Source organism: Zeus faber (assembly GCF_960531495.2).
Source record: "Zeus faber genome assembly, chromosome: 3".
NCBI classification, from domain to species: Eukaryota; Metazoa; Chordata; class Actinopteri; order Zeiformes; family Zeidae; genus Zeus; species Zeus faber.
Genome location: NC_137190.1, coordinates 10,708,126 through 10,730,170, shown reverse-complemented (window position 1 = coordinate 10,730,170; position 22,045 = coordinate 10,708,126). Strand labels below are relative to the sequence as shown.

The window sequence follows — 22,045 nt, the reverse complement described above, 5'->3', positions numbered from 1 at the left end:
TTCCTGACCCCACCCCCAAATGGACAAGACAGCACAAGTGTTATGAGTAATGCATTTCTAAACAGGAAACCTGCATTCTCTGATTGCACCTGATACACTGGCAATTTGACTCGTCATTCCCCGCTGTTTATTCAATCTATCAAATTGCTATTATCAGTAATCTGCTCGCGTGCATCAGATTGGGACTTTCACAGAAACACTAAATGTACAAAATCAACACCGGATCCAGGACCCGATGTGTTTCCCTATGCATTCTTGCATGGGTTGGGTTTTGTGTTTCTTCTATGAAAAACGTGGAACCGGGCACCTGTGTTTGTGGAGATTGACGCTGAAATCCAGGCTGGAATAGATTGTTGTAGTATTTTGATTTCCTCAGTTTGATAATATTACAACAGTGAAAAGACCTGTTGAAGCTCAATACATGGTTGGGATGTGAATCTTTTAGCCCTCTGGATTTTTGAATCCTAGTGGGACTTATTCTACCTCTCTGTTTGTGCTGGTGCCGGCAAGATATGGGCCAAAAGTCGTCGTTGTGAAGTGGCTTATAAGGGTTGAGCAGGTGATTTCCCGCGACTGCAGAAGAGACCGTCTATCGCAATATGTGTGGTTCACATGAAACAACGTTGATTGCTAGCTTATTATTTTTTATTTTTTGCCAATTTATAAGACGTCTGGAAGAGGAAATGGGGGCAAACAATATAAAGGAGAATTTTTATAGACAGGAGACATACGGCTCAGAGAAAGGGAATGAAAGTTCCCCATTTGCGAGGCGTTGCTAATATCTCGTACTCTCAGCGCTCGGCGTAGATGTTTGCCCGCGTGAGCGTACGTGGCGGCGGGACCACCGCGGTGTAGCGGAGCCTCTAAGGCAGCAGTGTGCCAGCGCCAGGCTTTTCTAATGAGTCCATCAGCAGCAGAACTCCTCTGTTGTGCTGGCTGGAACATTACCCTGCGTTTGAAATGCACCCAGCGGCCTAGCGCGGATCTTTTATCGTTGGATGCAGCTGTCCATGCTTTCAGAACACTTACCACAACCAAGCTCCTTCCACTGCCGCCAGCAGGCTCTCAGTGATAGTCATAAAAACGGAGCGAGAGGAGGGGGGGCGACGACATTTTTACCACCGACACAGGAGCGCAAGAGTAATCCTTTAAAGAGAATATTCACATTATTGGCAAACAAACGCAGAAACTTTTCTCTGAGTATGGGCTTCACAGCAACGTAACAGCAACATTGGCCTCAAGTGAAGAGAGCGGGTGGAGATGAGACGGGAAACGAGAGAAGGGTTCAGAGAAAAAGACAAAGAGGGAATAAGAGAGAGAGAGAGAGAGAGAGAGAGAGAGAGAGAGAGAGAGAGAGAGAGAGAGAGAGAATAAGAGAGAGAGGGGGGGGTGGAGAGAGAGAGGGAGAGAGGCAAAAGGACCCAGAGACAGGGAGGGAAGAAAAGCAGCATCCATGCACACATGCTGCAGCCTACAACAGAAGTACCACTTTATTCCGGAGAGAGAGGGAGAGGCATCAATCTTGACAGCATATGGCGTCTGTGCAAAAAGCCATTAATTTTTAATATACCAGGCCCCGAAATGAAAGGGCTTCCTGAGACAAGCAATTGTCAGACGTCAGTTGTGTTTTGATAACTTTTTTGATCTCCTTTTTTATTTGCATTTATAAAACGGGGCTGTCCACATGCCACCCCGAGTTGGACATGGCGAGAGACTGGCCGGGAACTATCTTTCCACACAATTACCCCCACCTTCAGTCAGGAGATGAGGCTCTGGATGAGCAGATGACTGTCTGCCAGAGTAAATGTGTTTGCCCTAGGTGGGTTCTGGCAAAGATGCAGCATTTCCCAGTATATATCCACGGGATATGTTAGAATAAGACTAAAATTGGCAGGGAATTATTTGAAAGTCTGCGTGGGTATGCAACACATGGACAAACACACGTAACATCTTCATATTATGACATCATCGTTTAGCAGACGCTTTTGTCCAAAGCGACTTACAGTTATGCATACAGCGATGGACGCAGCCATCACAAGAAATTAGGGGTTAAGTGCTTTGCTCAAGGACACTACGGCATGCCATCAGGAGGAGTTCTGGGATCGAACCAGCAATTTATTTTCCTTTTTTTTTGGCGTGTTTTTGCAGGGTATACAACCTTGAATCTTTAGGTTTCAGATTTTTGCATTTGGTACTATATTCCTAACGGTTCAGCATGTTGCAGTTAAAAGGTTAGATTCACCAATGTTAAAAAAAAAAGACCATTACTTACCTGTCACACACCCCATAATATCTTGGCTCCACAAAGGACGCAAGCGTTGTGAGGTATGTTGCAAAGTGCCTTTTTATGAACGTAATGTATTGAATTTTACTTGCTTCGGTTTAAAGCCACATTTCTATGTTTTATGCGTTTGACTAATGTGTTTGAACTTTATATTGGAGGCTTCAGAACAATGAAAAACTTTTTTTTTTATTTCTCACACAAATATACATTCATACACACAGAATACAAACACACACTCGCACAAACAAGGAACTCATTCATGCCACTGAAACTACTCCAACATGTATTTGTTATTGCATAAGGTCACTGCTCCTGGCAATTTTAGCATCCACAATCATTAATAGTAAATAATATAAATTTAACAATGAAATGGTAGAATGTGACTTGAAACCAAAGCTACATTTATTTAAATTCCAGAAGTCTCTTATCTCACTCTTATTTTAAACTAAAGCGAGCTGGACTTTGGCTTTGAAAACATCACGTGATGAGCGGCTAATTTGAATCCAAGTGTTCACAGGTAAATGTTATTTAAATAACACTTTCAGACAAATGGGGATATAAAACAATGCCTCTGTCGCATGGCCAAAGTACCTGCCTACTGTACACACAAATATACAGTACATGCACATTCACACACACACACACACATGGTCACTCGCTCACACACACGCACACACACACGCACACACACACACACACACACACACACACACTTACAGACATACATTAAAGTAAATTCGCACAACTGCGACTATTGTAATCCTCCCTCGGACGCACGCCATTAAAGTATAAAACAGGTAAAACAGTGGTGGGGTTCAGAAGCGCCGATTACAAAAGGCCTATTAAAAACATGACAGAATAGTGCTGCACAGCCCAACTGTTCTTCAGCTGAAGGGTTCGGCTCTCACAGAACTGTGAGCCCTCTCAGACTCGCTCCGTCAGATGAGTCTCTCGACGAGGGGCAAGCGCCAGGAGAGGTCAAATAGTTTCCTCAGACAGTTTGGTTCATACTGTACCGCCATATCCCAAGGCTGCTTGTACGTCAACACAGTGGTCACTGCTTTTTACATTAACCCCTCGACACAACTGAGAACTTTGTGAGTGTGAGTGTTAGCGGTGAGGGTGCATTACATGGTATTTATTCATGATTAGAAACTCTCAATTGAAGGTGTGCAGTGACTCTAGGAGATGAGTAGGGACTCGCAATATCCATTAGAGTGAATTTGGAGACGGGTGCGAAGTGGACTAATTAATAGGAGCCTGTTCTCCACGCAGACCATGGGGCCGGCCGACCGAGAGAGGTTCTTTGTAAAAACAATGAAAAAGATATCGGCTTCAAATTCATTTTCTCGCCGTGGACCTCCCGGAGGACAGCTCCCAAATGCACTCGCACTTCCTCTAACGCCTTCACCGGGGTGTAATTTATTTTTGCGTTTGCCAGCGCATTTGGAAAGTTCATTACCTCGCTCATGGCTCGTTAATTAGGCTTGTAAAATCGCCTTTAAATCTCCCCGGGCCAGGGCTGTGATGAGACTTTTGTCTCAAAGCATTAACATGCCAGAGGGGGGACACTAAATGCACTTCTCCGTGTTGAAAGTTGTAACTGTGACACGGCGGTGAAAGGAGGGAAGGAAGGAAGACGGAGGGGCAGTCAAGGCGGCGGCGCTTGCTGTTGCCCCCCTCCCCCTCCCCTCCGCCACCATGCTCCTGGGTCAGGCTCATTCCTCTGTAACACCTGTTCCGAGAGGGTTTTTTTTACTCCGCGCGGCTCCCCGGACGAGAGGTCGGCCCGGCTGTCGGTCTCCGCCAGACCCCGGACTCGGGTGCGCACGTCTGCCTCCGCGCTCTTCTCAGGACCCCGTTTACCTCCAGGCCTGGTGTTCCATGGATGGAAGTGCAGTAATGAGCAGCATAAGCAGGCTTGACTGATGGTCAGGAAGGTATGAGAAATCTCGCCGTGTGAGGCGTGACTACCGGAGCATGTGGTGGTTGGGGCGCGAGAAGTAGAGGGGGAGAGGTGGAAGGTGTGGGTGAGCCGTTGATGTGGCGACGGTGGTGATGGGGGTGGAAGTGGGAAAGCTAACATCATTACCTCGGCGCCAGCAGGGAGAGCGCAGGCAGCGTAGCCTTATTGATTATGCAGGTGCTCATTTGTGTGGCCAAGCGGGCGGCAGGCACGTGTCTCATTTGAACTTTACAGAAATGGAACCGGATTTGATCTCCCTGCCGCAAAGTGGGAGCCCCGGTTCCTTATTTTTAGAACAGCTGCGTCTAATGGGGCCTGGCAGGTACAGGAGGCGTCACATCTGTCGAGGCCCAGGTGATGCGCGCGCCCTCCGCTCCTCGCCGCTCCCTCCACAGTCAAGTGACTCACGCTGAAGATCAACAGTGTCATTTCCAATAAAGTCCTTTTCCTCTCCCTGCCACTTTCCATCAGTTCTGGGGATGGGTTCTTGCTAGTCGCCATTTCATTCCACAACACAGTGGAATAGGGGATGCATAATGCAGAAGATGTAAAGAAGATTAATGTTCTGTCTAATGCCAAGGCAGCGGGGAGATTAATTGGAGAAATTCTGAGTCCAGAGTCAAAGTTTAGTCGTATGGAGTCCATATGTTTTGACCACTGCGACACCCGAGCGTGGGGGCGGGGGGAGGGGGGGGGCCCGTGGACGGGGCGTCGTCTCCCAGAGAGAGGATCGGTGTAAAGTGTCCCGTCAAAATGATCGGTCCTTTTATTTCTTTCATTTCCGGGCAAGTGAAGTCTGAGGCAGGAATCAAGGGAAACCAGGAGCTTATGACCAAAAAAAAAAAAAGTACTCGTCAAAGCCGCTACTCTGAAAGGCGAGAAGTTGAAAGCCGATCTTTGTTTTTTTTTTGCCGTAACGCTTTCTTCTCGGAAGAGAGATGTTACAGGGATAAAAAATAAAATAAAAATTGAAGGTACTGATGATTCGACAGCGGGGCCCCAAATTAATTCAAGGAAGTACCGGCTACATGAATTTAGATTAAATCTTTCATCTTTCTTTTTTATTAAAATAGTCACTTAAACTTCACTTTTGTTAGTTTGTCATATATTTATATTTTTCTGCAGTTAGTCAAATTTTCTTAACTTTTCGCACAAATTGACCGATATATATCAGCGGGGGGGTCCGCACTGTATACCCCTCACCCCCAGACCTGACGGTCTTCGCTCCATTCCTGCATCCTCGGGCATCATTCCATTTTAGTCGGAGCACCACCGACCAAACCCAGTGGGCCAGCCGGCGGTGCTGCCAGACCCCTCTGCTACGAAGGCTGAGGAGCCCGGCGGAGCAGGATCAGCAGCGTTTGGCGGCGTGGGTGCGCTTTCTGCGGCTCCCTTTTGCCGTCCGCTCCCACGTGCGCCGGTGGAAACGGAAAGCGTCCTCAAGCCGCCGTCTCTTAGTGACCTGGTGCATTATTCATGATTTTTCCCATTCACGAAAGTGTCCTCAGAAACTGCCCCCGAGAGTCATTTGGGGTCATGTGAAAGCTTTTCACAACATTCACCAGGAAACAGATCTCAGCGTCTGAAGGGCCTAGATCCCTGGTATTGAAGGAAATAGCATGATTTCATGCATGTGAAATTACCCAATTACAGAATAAATGAAGCAAAATAAATGTGCCAAAACGTGTTCACAATAATACGGGCTTTTGACATTCTGTCTTCATTTAGGCTGGAGATAGAACGCAGATTAAACCGCATTTGCCTCATTTGGGGAAAAGCACTTTTCCCATTTCGAGTTTTGTATGGGTTACGTAAGCCCCGCTGCGTTGTCAATTAGCGAGTGTTCCCTTCTACACGTTTGCTCAGTCCGTGGATCAAACAATGCGCTTGCATCCGAGCGAAATATTCCCTCTCGCTGTGTGTGCGTGTGTGTGTGTGTGTGTGTGTGTGTGTGTGCGTGCGTGCGTGTGTGTGCGCGCATGCGTGTGTGTGCGTGTGTGTGTGTGTGTGTGTGTGTGTGTGTGTGTCTACCGCTGGCTCACACCCACAGCGCTCCACCTCCAGCCCTCAGCGTAGCGCACATCACTCTGGCAGCCCCGACTAGAATAGTTCAGTGGGAAGAGAAAACAGAAATACACATCTCCCTTATACGTGAGAGAAAAACACACAGCGCGGCAAAAGCGGCAGCGGTGGCGGCGTCGACATCAACAACAACAACAACAACAACAACAGAAACTACAGAAACTACAGCCACTCGCAGAGCGCCGATAAAACGATGTTCATGTTGCATGGCTCCCTCACAGCTCAGCAGAACGATGCCATCAGCTGTAGCATTTTGTCTGTGTTCTCTTTCCTCCCTCTCTCTCTCTCTCTCTCTCTCTCTCTCTCTCTCTCTCTCTCTCTCTCTCTCTCTCTCTCTCTCTTTCTCCCGCCCTCCCACCATCCCCACCCCTTGCCTCGGTCTCTCTCCAGAAGACAGGAAGCTGTTTGTGGGGATGCTCGGCAAGCAGCAGGGCGAGGAAGACGTCCGGCGGCTCTTCGAGACCTTCGGCCAGATAGAGGAGTGCACCGTCCTACGAGGGCCTGATGGGGCCAGTAAGGGTCAGAGCCCACACACCTCCCTCTCTCCTCTCCCTCCGTCTTTCCCCCTCTCTCTCTCTCTCTCTCTCTCTCTCTCTCTCTGTCTCTGTCTCTCCGGCCCATCTCTGTTGGCGTCCACCTCTCCCTCGTGTCTAATTCCGCCCCTCCTTTTTCTCCGTATGTCTGTTTATTCATTATTATTTGTTGACCCCGCGCTCCTCCTCCTCCTTCTCCTCCTCCTCCTCCTTCTCCTCCTCCTCCTCCCGTCGCGCTCTCCTCCCCCTCGCGCTCTTTGAGTTTCGCCGAGTTTTTCTTTTTTTCCGACGCTCGCCTGTGATCCACCCCGCTCTTCAGAATAACTCCGCCGCCCCTCCGAGCCGTCCCGTTTCTTTTTTTTTTTTTTTTTTTTTTTTTCATCACCTTTTTATGCGTCTCTCCCTCTCTCACATTTCCCTCATACCTCATCGACACCGCGCGCTCACACCTCCCTCCTCCCGCCTTTCTCTTTCTCACTACTTTTTCATCTTTTCATTCTCTTTCATATCTCGCTCTCTCTCTCTCTCTCTCTCTCTCTCTCTCGCTCGCTCGCTCGCTCGCTCTCCTTCTACCCCTCCTCTCTTTACCGTCCTCCAGCTCTTTTTCTCATCCATCCTCCGTACCCCCTCCCTCCCTCCCTCTCTCTCTCTCTCTCTCTCTCGCTCTCTCTCTCTCTCTCTCTCTCTCTCTCCCCCCGGGCTCTCAACACATAGATCATAAACACTTCTGCTTCACCTCATACCCCGTCCTCCACTCCTTGTTATCGGAAAAGGCGGAGGGCTGTAATTATGTTTGTTTTCTCGCGTTCCCGTCATCCCTTCCCCCGAGGATGGCTTCCGACGATAATGTCCCACTGTAAAAGAAAGAAAGAAAGAAAGAAAGAAATAAATAGCGCCGGCTAAGCCCGGGGAGTGCCGGGCCATGTCACCGACTCTCCCGTGGAACCGCCGCTGTTCAGAGGAACGACTCAGGCGTTCACATCGGCGGCCCCATGTGCTGCGGTGCGCCGGAGCGTGGTGAAATTAAAGGTGGCCATGAATGACTCAGGAAAGGGGGGGGGGGGGTCGGCGGGCAAACAAGCTGTCTCACTCTCTCTCTCTCTCTCTCTCTCCCTCTCTCTCTCTCTCTTTCCCTTCATCCGTCGGTCGGTCCCTGTCGCCGACTCTTGAGACTATTTCGAGCCATAACGGCGGCGATGGCTCTGGGTACCCGAGCCTTTCTTTATTGTCTGTGTCGGGTGTGTTTTATCCTCCTGTGCGAGGCGTCAGCGTCACAACGTGTGAAGTGGCGGAGCAGGGATCGGGTGGGGGTGGGGGTGGGGATGGGGTTGGGGGGGCTGTCTACATCTGCTCCTCTCACTGTTAATCCCAGGTCTATTGCTCTGCGTCACCTCATAGACTTCTAGCTTTTTTCTCCCTTTTTTCCTCCTTTGTCCCATCTGCTCCCCCCCCCCCATCTCTCTGTATCTCCCCCAACCTGGCTCACCCCCCCCCTCTCTCTCGCCCTCTCTCGCTCTCTCTCGCCCTCTCTCTCGCTTTCCGCCAGCGTCGATGCCTCATGCTGATTGACAGCACATGAAATGAAATAAGGCCGGCGTTGCTGTGTCAGACAGGAGCTAGTTTTCTCCCTCGTTCGCTCCTACGCGCCGTGTTTTTTTTTTTACCCACGCCGCTCCTTCCATCTTCCTCAACAAACACTCACACTCACTCCCCCTCTTCCCTCCTCCCCGTCGCCGCCCGCCCGCCCGCCCGCCCGTGCTTCCTCGGTCGCAATCTGCGTTTTCGCTCGTCCTGATTACCTCCTTCTGCTGTGAAAACGGAGGGAGAGGGGGGGAAATAAACAGGATAATGGAAAAATAATGTCGGCGTGTTCGTTGGATGTACGGTTCCACCAGACAATGGTCTTGTATTCACGTGGCTGGTCCTATCACTCACCGTGCAATAGTCCCATGCGATCATTAAGGAAACGTTACGGCAAATTATGTTGCCAGCCGCCACCTCGCTTGGGACGAGGCTCCCGTAATTCGAATGAGGCAGACCTTGAAATTGACAGTGCTATCTGTTCCATGATGGAGCCCTTGTCCCCAGCTGATGTAAATGTATGCCACTTGGAGGCTTTTCAGCGCCCCCCTTCACCCAATAATAAGGCTGTGAAGTTTAACATCCATCTCTCCATGGCGCCACTCCTCAAAGTGCTTTCAAAGTGCAACACTTGCTGCCAGAGTTCAATAGAGCCCCGGAATTGTCAGGAATAACAGAGATATGGCTTTTAGGTCTATAATTAAGTTGTGTTAAAAATGTCACCCATCCAGCGGGATGGAATCCATGCATACATTTCCCGGGGATTTCAAAAGGCAGCGCAAATTCACAGGGTTGAAAGCTATGCAATCTCTTTGGTCCCCCACCCCAACCCCCCTCTAATTCTCAGCCATCAAATCCAAAATGTGCAGTATAATTTAGGAGGCTTCATCACTTTCCCTTTTTTTTTCCTCGTTCTTTTTTTTTTTTTGGTTGTTTTTTGTTTTTATATATTCTCGGTCCTAAACTTAAAAAATGTTCTAGGTCAGGAAATGCTAGGCCTTACGTCTCCCACTTTTTTTTTTTTTTTTTTTTTTTTTTTAACGGGTGGGGAGTTTTGAGTTTTGAGTTTTTCACCTGTTTGCGGCGCCAAACCACAATGGCGTCTCTCGCTCCGCTCGGTCCGCGCTGCTGCGGGCGGCGGGTATCAGGTGTACATTTCCAGCGGCTCTCTTTTGGGCTGGTCGCGGGTGAGGCAACCGTTGGCAAGCCCTTTCCCCGGCGAGGCCTTTGAACGCCTGAGCAAACTGTCCCTCATTATTTGAACTACAAAGGTTAAAAACCTTTTGTTTGCTTCAAAGACTGACGCGCAGTCAAATGGCTTGCGCGGCGTTGGATTCCGGGTCCGGACCGCAACACACGCGGCAATCAAAGCCCGCCGCCACTTATCCGCCAAAGTGCCGTCGTCGTCTTCCCCGCTTCGAGGGCATCCGACCGGGCAGAATGTATGTACGCGGCGTTCATCACTCGACCATTAACTCGGTGGGGAAAACCTTTCAACCGCTCGTAATAATCACAACATTAGCATTTTGCGGCGGGTAAAGTGGGTGTCCGAGGCGAAAGGTGGAGACCGCGTTGCCGCCGCGTGTCACTGAGTGCCATCTCTTTGATTTTAGTCGGAAATTGTTTTGTCTATTGTGTGCGGCTATCTCCTCATAGGCCGGCGTGATGAGGCGACCGCCAGGCCCGCTGCTTCTCCCCGGGTCCCGGCGTTCCGTGATTATACTCCGAATGAATTATTACGTGTCCTGAGGGAAGGGATGATGAATAAATGTATATGAACAAATCTAATTGGCTCGCTGACCGCCTTTCAAACGGGCAACGGGCGAATGCAGAGGAGCCCGGCGTAGGAACTCGGGGAATGCCTGTCTGCTTCCGAGACGCCGGTCCGGCCTCTGGATTAATGATTAAAAAAAAAATGAAAAAAAAAAAGGGGGGGGAGAATTAATCCAAGGGAGTTTGTTAATGAGGTATTTCTTGACTTAACACACGAGCCACCTTAAGGCGAGGATAAGAATAGGACGTAACAGAATACCTTGCGCCGTCTTAAATGACCGTAAAGCGAAGAGGAATAGCTCTTCTTTCATTTTAATGATTATTATTATTTATTTATTTATTTTTTGGAAAAAAAGGCCACGTTTCACTTGCGACGCATTTCGGACGACAGCCTCCTCCTCCTTCGGCGGCGCAGGAAGCGTCACCGGCGGCGATCTGGGGTCCTCTGCGTGGAGGCCAAGGCGCCCCGCAGGTCCGAGTGCCGCGTCTTTGTGTCGCAAACCTCACGACAGGTCCGAGTCCCCGTGTCCGCAAGTGTTCTTCCGGGGGCTCCGCCCTGCGCAACCTCGCAGGAATGCGAATGAGGAGAGAAAGTTGATCAAGGATTGAAATGAGCTTTGAGTTCATTTTTTATAACCACCATCTGCACACCACCCACGTTTGAGGTTTCCAGACCAGGGTTGCAGCGCAGACTTCCAGAATATATACGTGTGATATATTTATATTTACACACGGTGTACAATTTTACGTTCTCAGTTTACATCAATCCATCTTTAATATCATTTGTTATGCTAATGTGGAGAAAAAAAAAAGCCTCCGAGAATAGCATGCCTGCTCTCTTGTCTCCCAGCCAAATTTTATGTTTGTTTTCCCATGCACTAAACCACACAACAGATTTAAGATGATTTCAAAGCCCCTTGAGCAAAGCCCCCCTCTCTTAAATTATATACGAGCAAAGATTTGGTTAGATAGGCAGATTAGAATACTATGCCTTTGTCATCATAATCTCTTTTATGGGTGACTGCACACAAATCACAATGTGTAAATATTAAACAGATTAATAATCACAAACAAGCCAGGATAGTAAATGCCTTGGCTCTATGCTCCAGAGTGGAGGGGGTGGAATTAGAATTGGGCGAGGGACAGGATGTTCTGTACAGCTAATACCTTCACCACAATTAGACTGATTTATTCCAAGTTATGCACCGAAAATACAAATGGCAGAATACATTAACAAAGCAGATAACATGAAAACAATGGTAATGAATGTGTTTTGTTGTTCACTATATTCAAGGCCAGCTCCCTGATGTTGCTCTCCTCTTTCCATCCCCTCCACTTTTCCTCTCGCTCGCTCTCTCTCTCTCTCCCTATCGCTCCCGTTTGCTGACCTCCCCTTTCTTCTCGCTATCTATCCCCCTCTCCCTCTCTTTCTTCATCTGTTTCCCGATGTCCTTCCCCCCCCCCGACCCTCGCAGGCTGCGCCTTTGTCAAGTTTTCCAGCCATGCAGAAGCACAGGCGGCCATCAACAGCCTGCACGGTGGACAGACCATGCCCGTGAGTGCCGTGCTTTGATACCCAGAGACACGCATGCACGTGCTGTATAATCGCGTGCACACGCACAGACACACGCACGCACGCACGCACGCACACACACACACAAAGCAACACATACAGACATGCACACAGATTAACGCTAAATAATTGACTGGATTTACAAATAAAACAGCATAAACACCCATTTGCATGCACATAAACATACACACACACACACACACACACATACACACGCCCTCACAAAGTATTATGTATATGAGTTCCACGCAGATCACTAGTGTCACCACAGCGGGGGTGTTGGAAACAAGAGAACAGGCAGGACAAAACCCTGCGCACATCCTCGCTGTGTATTATCTTGCAAAAAAAAAAAAAAAGACTCTTACACCCTGCATCTGCCGCCGTACGGTGACTGTATCTCCGATTTGTCACTGAAAATCCATCTCCTTCCGCTGCTGCTCGACTAGCCTTTCAGAGTCGGTTTACATTCACCGCCTTCCAGAGACGCGATTACCGGGCGGAGCCTGTAGTTCCCCAGGCCGTCCTTGGACACGGCGCAGTGTGCGCCTTAACGCGCCTTAAAGACGCTGAAACTCAAGTTGGGGACAGCTGGAAATGTTAAAGATTGTCGATCTCGAAAAATGACTCCATCACTGTTTGAAGTAACTCGTGGAGTACATGACCACATGATGTCGCTGACCATGCAAGGGAACAGTGCGATATGTGCTTCGTACCGTGTGACGTTCATGCGTCTAATGTTCTCTTGTGGCGTGAGTGGGCGGCATTGCAAGAATGCCATCTCCTTTCTGTTTTTACACGCGGGGAAAATCAGGACACGAGTTCTAAATCGGAAAAAAATTACGAATTAGCCGACCTCATTTTACATCGACAAATACCAGGACGTGTTGCGGGCATTACTGCATAAATGCAAACTAAATTGTGAATTACTCCTGTGGTACAAAAGTTGGAACATAGTAAACATTATTACCGGTAATTGCCGGACACAACATGTTGTATTCACATGCTGTTTGTTGCGCATGGTGCACAAAGTTCTTCTCATTATGCTCGCTGCAACTCCTTTCAAAGTGCAGTTAATTAGAAATTTAATGTGTTTTTATCTGGCTTGTATAAGCCCACCATTACCATCAAATATGTTCCAGTAACAGAAATGATAAATTACAAAGCGTCTGTGTGTGTGTGTGTCTGTGTGTGTGTGTGTGTGTGTGTGTGTGTGCGCGCGCACACGCGCACTGTACAACTGCACACGAAAACATATACTCTGCCTTGGAAGACACCCACACCTTCACACACTCCACTGATGTTTGACAATACATATTTACGGATTCTCTCCGGCAGACAGATAGGCTCCTAAAAGCCAGATGTAATTTACGTATCTTTTTGATGTCTGAAGCCAAATTGATTGATTTTGCTTCAGAGGTAGCGAGGGATGGAAATAAGTGGTGTGTGTGTGTGTGTGTGTGTGTGTGTGTGTGTGTGTGTGTGTGTGTGCGCGTGTGTGTGTGTGTGTGTGTGTGTGTGTGTGTGTGTGTGTGTGTTTGTGTGCGCGCGCCCCGTTCAGATGCAGACACACACACACACACACACACACATAATCACGCCGGACATTATCCTCATTATATTCATCCTGTCTTCGGAAAAAATATCTTGTAATTATTAAAGCCGAGTAGAATAACTTGGCACGTTGCATCTTATACATGTCGGAGATGCTTTAAAGACCTCCAATTTCACGTCTTGTTTCCCTTCTCAAACGTTATCCATCCATAAAGCAGCAACGCTGTGGCAACGGTTGATAAATGAGCTGAGTCTGGCCAGCACCACCAGCTGGCAATGGAGGACCGAAGTGAACATAGTGACCACTCCAACCAAAGTTTTTGTGCTGAATCCTTTTAACCTCCGCCATTAAAACTTGTGGCGGTTGTTGATTTGCTCAGCGCCAACACGGCGGAGTCACTCGGTCGCAAAAGAGGCGAACAGTAAGTGTCAAGTAGTGGAACGGGAGTGCGGGGGGCAGTGTGTGTAATCTCCGTGTGTCATTTGAGCCCAAAGGGTGAAACCTTTGCTGCTAAAACCACTTATTTGTGGAAAATGAACGACAGGGACTGGGAAGCGAAGGAAAGCCACCGGGAAAACAGATTCTGCAGCTCAGAATTGCAAAACAGAAACGAGACCTGCACGGGTATGACATACCTATACATACAAACCTACACAGCTGGAGCGTGTTCCTGTAATAATATTTTCACTTCTTCCCCTCAAAATGTACGCTTGGTAGCATGCGTCAGTGACTTTATTGTAAAATAGAGTAAAACTGGAGTAGTGTTATTTCCTGCGTCGGTCCTGTGACCCACATACTGTAGGACACTATGCAACTTAATAGCACAAAAAATATTTTATGCTGATGAATATTTTCTATTATTATCTGGCCAAACTTCTTAATCTAGGTCCACTGATTATTTATTTATTCAGTACCATTTACTGTAGAGAGTGCACATTAGAAAGTTTAGCTGTAATCCGTGGACTGTTTTTACTTCTTCGTCTACATCTTCTCCGTCTTAAAATGATCATGAAAGACGTATCCAGGGAAGATTTGACTTGGCTTTCGTGGACTTTGTTTGTCCGAGGTGCCGGGGCCAGGTCCAGGTCCGTCGGCAGTGATGTCCTCCCAGTCACGTCCGACCCGGCAACCTGTGGTTCTTCTGCTGATGAACTGTCCAAAGCGACATACGGAGCCCCAAATAGATGTGCGGCGAGAGCCGTCCAAAGGTTCATTAATAATCTATATTATCAATATCGCTCTCCCTCTCTCGCCGCACCTGTTCTCATCCTCCCACCAAGTCCAACTCCCACTTAAATGAATAGGCAAGATGGCCATTAGTACCCAACTAAAGCCCGGTACCGAGGGGGAATGCAGTTAATTTGGATAATATCACTGCCACATGTCATCAACAACAGAGAAACAGGAGGCAGGATCCAGAGAGTGGGCTGCTCCGCTCGCCGCCTGCTGCCAGCTGTGGGGTCTGGATGAACCTGGAACAAAGAGTTCTCTCTCTCTCTCTCCCTCTCTCTCCCCCTCTCTTAATGTTCTCTCTACAGCATCTGTGTCACCTGGCACACATGCATGCCATAAATAAAACCTGCACCAAAATACACTGGCCTGAAATGAAAGGCTTTAATGAAGCTAAAGGGCAGGGGATGGAACCGTGGGGCACGGGCTGATAGATCAGGTCAGAGCCTTAATTGATGCTTATTGCAGATTGCAGGTGCTCCAGAAATTAACTTAAAAGGCGATCGGGCCCCTAACAGGCGCCCTCGCCGGTTTTTCCGGGTCCTGAATTAAGGCAGCGGAGGCGCAGGTGGCAGCGCTTCAAATGGCGGAGCCGGGGGCAGACCGACAGTACCCGGAAAATTGCAGACATTGTCGTGTTAGGTGTCGCCGCTTAGCTGACAGCGGCTGTCGTGCTCACCGGCGCCGGCGACAACAGGGTGCGCGTGTGTGATATTTCTGCTGCAGATTAATCAGCGATAAGTCTGGGCTGGAGTGCATGAGGACGCAAACAGACACTTTGACAAGCGCCGCATGGAACTACAGCAGAAACTCTGCTAGCTTGAAGGCAACTATATATATATATATATATATATATATATATATATATATACATACAGTATATATACGTATACTGCCTATATATATATATATGAATTTCACAGTTCATGCAAAGTAGATATATTCTTCTTCCTATGTGTACTTTGAGTAATATGGCAGTGGGTGCTAACAGCCACGTGAAGTGGACAGTAATGTCCGATTTGCCTGTCACGGTCACGTTTTTGGGATCGCCGACAAATATCCCTTCATTGAGCCCAATCGCTGCGGCACCGTCTCCGAGGCTCGTAAAGTCTGAGCGGGCCAGCGATGCTTTCAACCGTGCTTGATTTTGGCGGCAGTTTGAGATGCTCCATATGTGTGTATACACAGTATATACAGTATATGTGCGAGAGGAAGCCAGGCAGAGGAGGAGCAGCAACTGTATAGTTTGCATGTACTGCAACGTCTGGAATATTTGCTATTGTCGCTGCTTTTCACCATTCAGGACTGACGGTTTACCTTCAACCCTCGATACAGAGTCGACGATCTGCGCAGCGGGCCGGCCGGGGTTACCGGGGTCACACGGAGCGCTGGATCGCGTGACGTGTGCACCTCGTCCGGAGGTGGGTCGGGGACCCCGTCGCACGGTTTTGCCGACCGTTCCGTCCGCGAGACAACAAGCGGCGAGAAAAGGGCTTTGTCTAACGGGGGCGGCGGCGACGCGAGGATTTTCCGAAAAGTCGCGCAAGTCTGAGCCCCGCGTCGGGGTCGGCGGGTGCAGCACCCGCTGCTGCTAATGAGACCCAGGAAGCTGGGGTGCGGTACGGCTCAACGAGTGGAACATGAGTTCCACACGCTTGGTTTCATCCAATTACCAGACGGAAACTTGATATGCTTCATCAATTAATCCCTCTAGATTTCTATTGATCCTTTTTTTTTTTTTTTTTTTTGCGGTGAAGTATGTTGGAGCAGTCTGGAAGTTGTATTTGTCGTCGAGAAATCGTAATTAGATGTCTGCTGCGCATCAGAGAAAGTGGCTCCTCACTTTTGTGGCTGGTCATTAGCATGCTCTCCAAAGTGGCAGCTTTCCCCTCCAACGTGCGCCTTGTAATATGTTGCTATAAGCTTCTTTTAAGGACGGGAGATGACTGTCTGTTTACCTTTTGGTACACACTTAACACCACTGTCTTGTATCACGGTAATGCACAGATAAAGGCGTAATTCCATTTCACTGGTGTAGCTCAGTTCTAATCCCTCAATTACCGTTGTGTATTTTCCCTCCGCAAGTTTGGTGCCCTATACAAAATCCAATATATGAGCTTTTCTCAAGTCAAGTGTGTTTCTCGAGAAATTAGATTAGTTTTTTAACCCGTGACAAATTCCTTAGTTGTACCTGTCAAAAGTGAAGGCTCCCTGTTGGCCCTTATCAAATTCGCCAAATTCATTTTCTCCCCAGGTATCCGAGTCATGCCGATGGAGGGTATTATTCTGTTTGTTTGTCAGCTCGGGATTTTCTGCCACCAGCGAGGGGGGGCTGCTTTGCATCCTATTGTCTTTGCGCCTATTGTCTCCTGCCACCTGTTCCTTCATTACCCGGACGCCGTAGCAGTCCACCTCGAGGTAAATGGAAAGCCGGCGTTCTCCGGGGAGACCTCACCTTCCCTCAAATACTTTTTTTTGATTGGACCTTAGATCCAGCCACAATACATCGGCTTGAGTTTTGAAGATATGAGATCTCGCGTTCTTTAAAACTGGATATTCTGGAGCGGCGGTCAGAGAATTAATTTCTGCGTTATTTTCTTTCCACTGCATATTGACATAGAGGTATCGTCTCACCGCGCTGAGCCGGCCCCAGGTTATAGTCACGTCCCAAGTCATTGTTCAGTACAGGCCCTCGCAGTGCCTTCTTCCTGAGGTATTAATAAATATGAGAGTATAAGAATACACAAACACATAAAGCCAAAAACATCGACTGTGATCTAAACGCCACGCCCTCATGCAGTGGGAGGTGGTGGAGGAAGATGTTTGCCCAGCCTCAGCCTCATTAAATCCGACAGCCCCACTCCCCCTTTTTTTTTTTTTTTTTTTTTTTTTTTTTTTTCTACCGGCTCTGGAAAAAAGTATAGAAAGACTTGTGAAAGGTCAAGAGGTGGGATGAAATGAAATTGGAGTGCGGGGGGAAAAAATAAAAAATAAAAATACACAGTGCACTGTTAAGGCCCTCGCGTTGGAGTATTGATTTAGCTAATTGAATTGGCATCTTGGGAGGCGCACCAGATGGGTCTCCCTTGGCCTGAGGTGGGGTGCTGGCTGGCTCTGATAGGATCCCGTCTGAGACGCTCGGTCCCCGGGGTCCTCACCGATGCCGCGCTCGACTCCCCCGCCGCTCGCTCACACTTATCTGCAGCCGGCACATTCTCACAGTGTTAATGGAAAGATTATGAAGTGCTACTGCACATGACTTGGTGGAATACTTTAATCAGCAAGAGGTCTTTTTTTCTTTTTCTTTTTTCCTATTAAACCAACTATTTAAACTGTTAAATAGTTAATTTAATTAAACAAAATCATCATTTTTTAGTCATTAGTTATCCATGTCTATGTCCGTGAAAAAATTGCGCTGATTAATTTAACAAAAATATCCTTGTTTCCTTGGTCACCAACACAAATGATACAATTTCAGCAATGATATTGTGAAGCGTCGTTTCTAGTGCAGTAGAAACGTGGATATTTTAGTGAAATAGTGTCCAAATAGTACTTTAGAAGGGTTTACATATTGTTGAAGGGTTCGTAAAGAGGTGTACTGCTTGTAGTGAGAAAAATACAAAACACCGGCTTTGGGACTGTCTGAATACACGTGCTCGTGCCATGCAGCATTTTGTGTTGTTGATGCCAACTTTAGTTGCCAAGTTGACAACCATGCATCAGCTGTTGGTTGCCAAGTCTGACGTCGCTGAATTTTAATCTAAATGAGTGATAATGATCCTATTACAATGCGTATTTCAGTATTGTCACTTATTTCACGATTTCTGACATTTTCCTTGGAGGAAGTTTCTAAACACGCGCGGGCGCACACACACACACACACACACACACACACACACACACACACACACACACACACACAAATACTTTTATTTTTTTTAACATATAACAAGTGGTTGACAACAGGGCAACCAGACGACTCGAAATTGTTGGCAATGACCCCAATCTGGTTGCCCGGGGCAACTGGTCAACCGTTATTATCGGGCCCTGAATTAGTTCTGTTATTTTGTACTGTGCCTCCAAAATGCGTCCTTGCTCTTGGCTCTGAGAGCGACTCCAAGCTCTCTGAGTCCAGGCTTTGTTAAGGGTCTGACAGAAGGGCACATGTACGGTATAGATATATCCATGTAGACAAATATATGTTTCAACCCAACTACAGGCAAAGCAACTAAGGCGATATAAATCAAAGCCCAAATCTATGCTGACCTTGCCAGGATGAGACATTCTATGGAAGATGAATCCAAGCTGTGATTATGAGTCCTTTTCTCCCTGTGTCTTTGCTTTTATGATCTTGCTAATCATATCCCGGCAGCCCCCTGGCTGCCTGTGTCCTTCTGTCCTGGTGCTGCTCGGTGCTCCTTCCCAGCATGCACTACCTGTAATTAAATAGGAGCCAGGTCTTCCTGACAGTGTCTGCGGCTGCCTTCCCTCCCTGGCAAACTTCTCATCCTCTTTTCTATCCATCCCTCGTTCCTTTCTTCCCTTGTACACTCCCCTCGGCCCCGCTCGCTCGCTCTCTCCCTCTCTCTGTCACATGAGGAACTGACTCTGGTCTTTGTCTCTCAAATGATTTAATTGGATGCAAACCCAGGACGCATGGGCATCAATACGGAACTATATCTGCCATAAGGCAGAGCCATTAGTCAATACTTCTCCCTCCAGATGCCAAAGGCTTTTGTTGGACCTAATTACCCAGTCTGATATTCAGTGGAGCTTCACCAGTGCAGGGACTGAGGCTCCTGTGGGATCTGGTTAGGATCACAGTTCACTCTCGCCGTGTCCAGTGGAGTTGGAAAGTTCACAATCACAAATATCACTCACAATATCACGTCAATGTCGCCTGACAGCTAAATGACTGCAGTCATTTAAACCACATATTTGGTTCCACTGGCTGGGCGAACTTGGAAAAACTAGGTCAGTGTTGTGTATGTATTGCATTATTCAACGTAATGGAAGTTGTGACATGGAATTTGGTAGAATAAGATGATATAAGATAGTACTTTACTTTAACTATTAATGTGTGACTTTGAAAAACCCGCAGTTGGCAGCTGATGGTTGCCATAATCAGAATAGAATATCAAAGTTATGACAAGATAGTAATATCAAATTTTACATTTCATGTTTGCATAAAAAACACAGACGCTGAATCCACATGTATGTTTTTACATTTCTCTCATCTTGCCTCTATGAATACATTTATTCCGTTTTGGTAACGCTCCCATATGTTTGGCAAAGGATCCTTAACACATCAGCTGGTTAAGCCACTTGACTTGGCAGATGTGCGATGCCAAACGCTGCTTGTCACAAGTTGACCAACGTGACAGTTGCCAAGGCTGTCATCGTTGGTTGTGCCAGTGGGTTTTACCTGACGAGCCAAAATAAATATTGTGCGCGCGCCCGTTACTAGGCGGGGTTCTTCGACCTGCCCCCAAATGGCAAAAGGTCCCGTCTCAAGGTCCCAAGCCTCCTGTGATTGCGAGCCAGCCACTGCCAAACTTGCCGATGGAAATATGAAATAGAATGATGGGTATATGCCGTTTCCTAATGTCTCTAAATATTCATCATTCATCTGTTGCTCGGTCGTCAACCAAGTCTCTGCACAGTATAGTCCAGCAGCTAGTTACTCCATTTACCGTCACATCTGTTTGGTAAAATTTCAGTCCAGTCCTTCAGTCGTTTTCCCACCGAGCTGGGTTGCAGCGAGACTGCCAGAATGTACTATTTATTTTTTTAATTAATATTCATCCAAAGTCCCCCTAAATAATTCCAAGAGCAGGGCTTGTGTGTGTGCATATTTTCAGAATTAAATTGCAATTAAACTGTGAAAGATCAGGTGAGTAATGCGTTCTTGCATCCCTATCTGAAGTGGGTAAACAGTGTTTCGATAGCATGCCAAGGGCCTTAAATAATGGATCCTGTACTCACAATGAAAAGGTTCATTTTGGACCATAAAACACCTACTCCTTTCACGAGGCTGACTACAGACTTCTATATATATGCATAAATAAATATATATATACATATATATATATATATATATATATATATATATATATATATATATATATATATATATATATATATATACATGCAGTATATACCTGTATGTTTGATCAGGTTACAGTACATCAACATTAACTATAAAATCACTGTGATTATTGTGCATTATGTTAACTCTACACATGGTTCGACCCTCCAGGGAGCATCGTCCAGCCTGGTGGTCAAATTTGCTGACACTGATAAGGAGCGGACCCTACGTAGGATGCACCAGATGGCGGGTCAGCTCGGCATTTTCAGCCCCATGACCATCCAGTTTGGGGCCTATGGCGCCTATTCTCATGCTGTAAGTCTCAGCTCGGCGGGGGAGGAGACGGTGAGCTTTACAAAACAAAAATCTGTTTTAATGTATTATAATGTAGCTGTTATATATATAATCACTATTTGTATCATATAGCTAACCCTATATGATATGACTGTCCCACAAGTACCACCCTGTTTTACCATTTTCTTTTTCAGGTAAGGTTTTCCGTGCACACTTTGCAATGCTTTATTTTTTAAGTTTCATCCCCAACTGATCATTACCATGGGGCACGATTTGATGTTAAGTGCCTTACTCATGAAAACCTCTTTTTGGAAACTTTTTTCCAATTATACTGATGAGCTGTGCCCAAAATTGCATAATTCATTGGTTGCACAGCCTCTGATACACTGCTTAAGGTCCAGTAGACAGTCCATAATAGCAAACTTAATGCTTAACACTTCAAAAGCATGACCTTCTTAAATATGCCTCTGCAACAACATAGCGTAATTATCCAAAGTTATACAACCACAGGGATCTTGTGTGACATTTAACACATTTGGAGGACAGTTAGGTTACAATTTAGTGGGAAAAAAAGATATCGCTCCAACACGGTCTCGTGGAGATTGAATTAATGAAAGTTTAAAATGTTGTTGGTGCTTGTTGGTGCCGTGTCTTGACTTTTTTTAATTTATTATTATTTTTTTTTTAATGTTTTATTCACCCATAATCACCCAAGAACCCAGAATTATTTTCTCGGCGGGGTTTGAAAATCACTGTGATACCACATGCCGAGCTAAAATGAGCAATTGGCGTCATCAAAAATGGAAGTCAGAGAAATCTTTCACATCTCCCGAAACCCTTCCACCGCACTGAACACCCCCACGCCATATTCACATGTGAAAGTCACAGCCCCAGTTAGCTAACGGCAAACCCTGACAGGTGAGAAGCACAGGCTCACACTCACACTGTCACACACATACACACACACACACACACACACACACACACACACACACACACACACAAACACAAACATCCACACATGCTCACATTCACGCTCATACAAACATATACACACGCACACACACACATGTACACACTCATGCTCAT

At 47.0% G+C, this 22,045-nt stretch overlaps 1 protein-coding gene across 16 annotated transcripts in view; it reads left to right on the top strand.

Moving 5' to 3' along the window:
• Window positions 1-22,045, top strand: part of celf6 (CUGBP Elav-like family member 6) — a gene marked incomplete at both ends in the record, with an annotated part of 142,853 nt that overhangs the window by 102,653 nt on the left and 18,155 nt on the right. For 6 of the 16 annotated variants that reach the window (XM_079997823.1, XM_079997819.1, XM_079997830.1 and 3 more), the window contains 3 exons: window positions 6,726-6,851; window positions 11,695-11,774; window positions 20,834-20,977. In XM_079997823.1, coding sequence (XP_079853949.1) covers window positions 6,726-6,851; window positions 11,695-11,774; window positions 20,834-20,977 — 350 coding nt within the window. Of the gene's footprint in view, window positions 1-6,695; window positions 6,852-11,694; window positions 11,775-20,833; window positions 20,978-22,045 lie in introns of all 16 variants that reach the window. The other 10 variants (XM_079997827.1, XM_079997825.1, XM_079997816.1 and 7 more) reach the window with 2 other exon arrangements.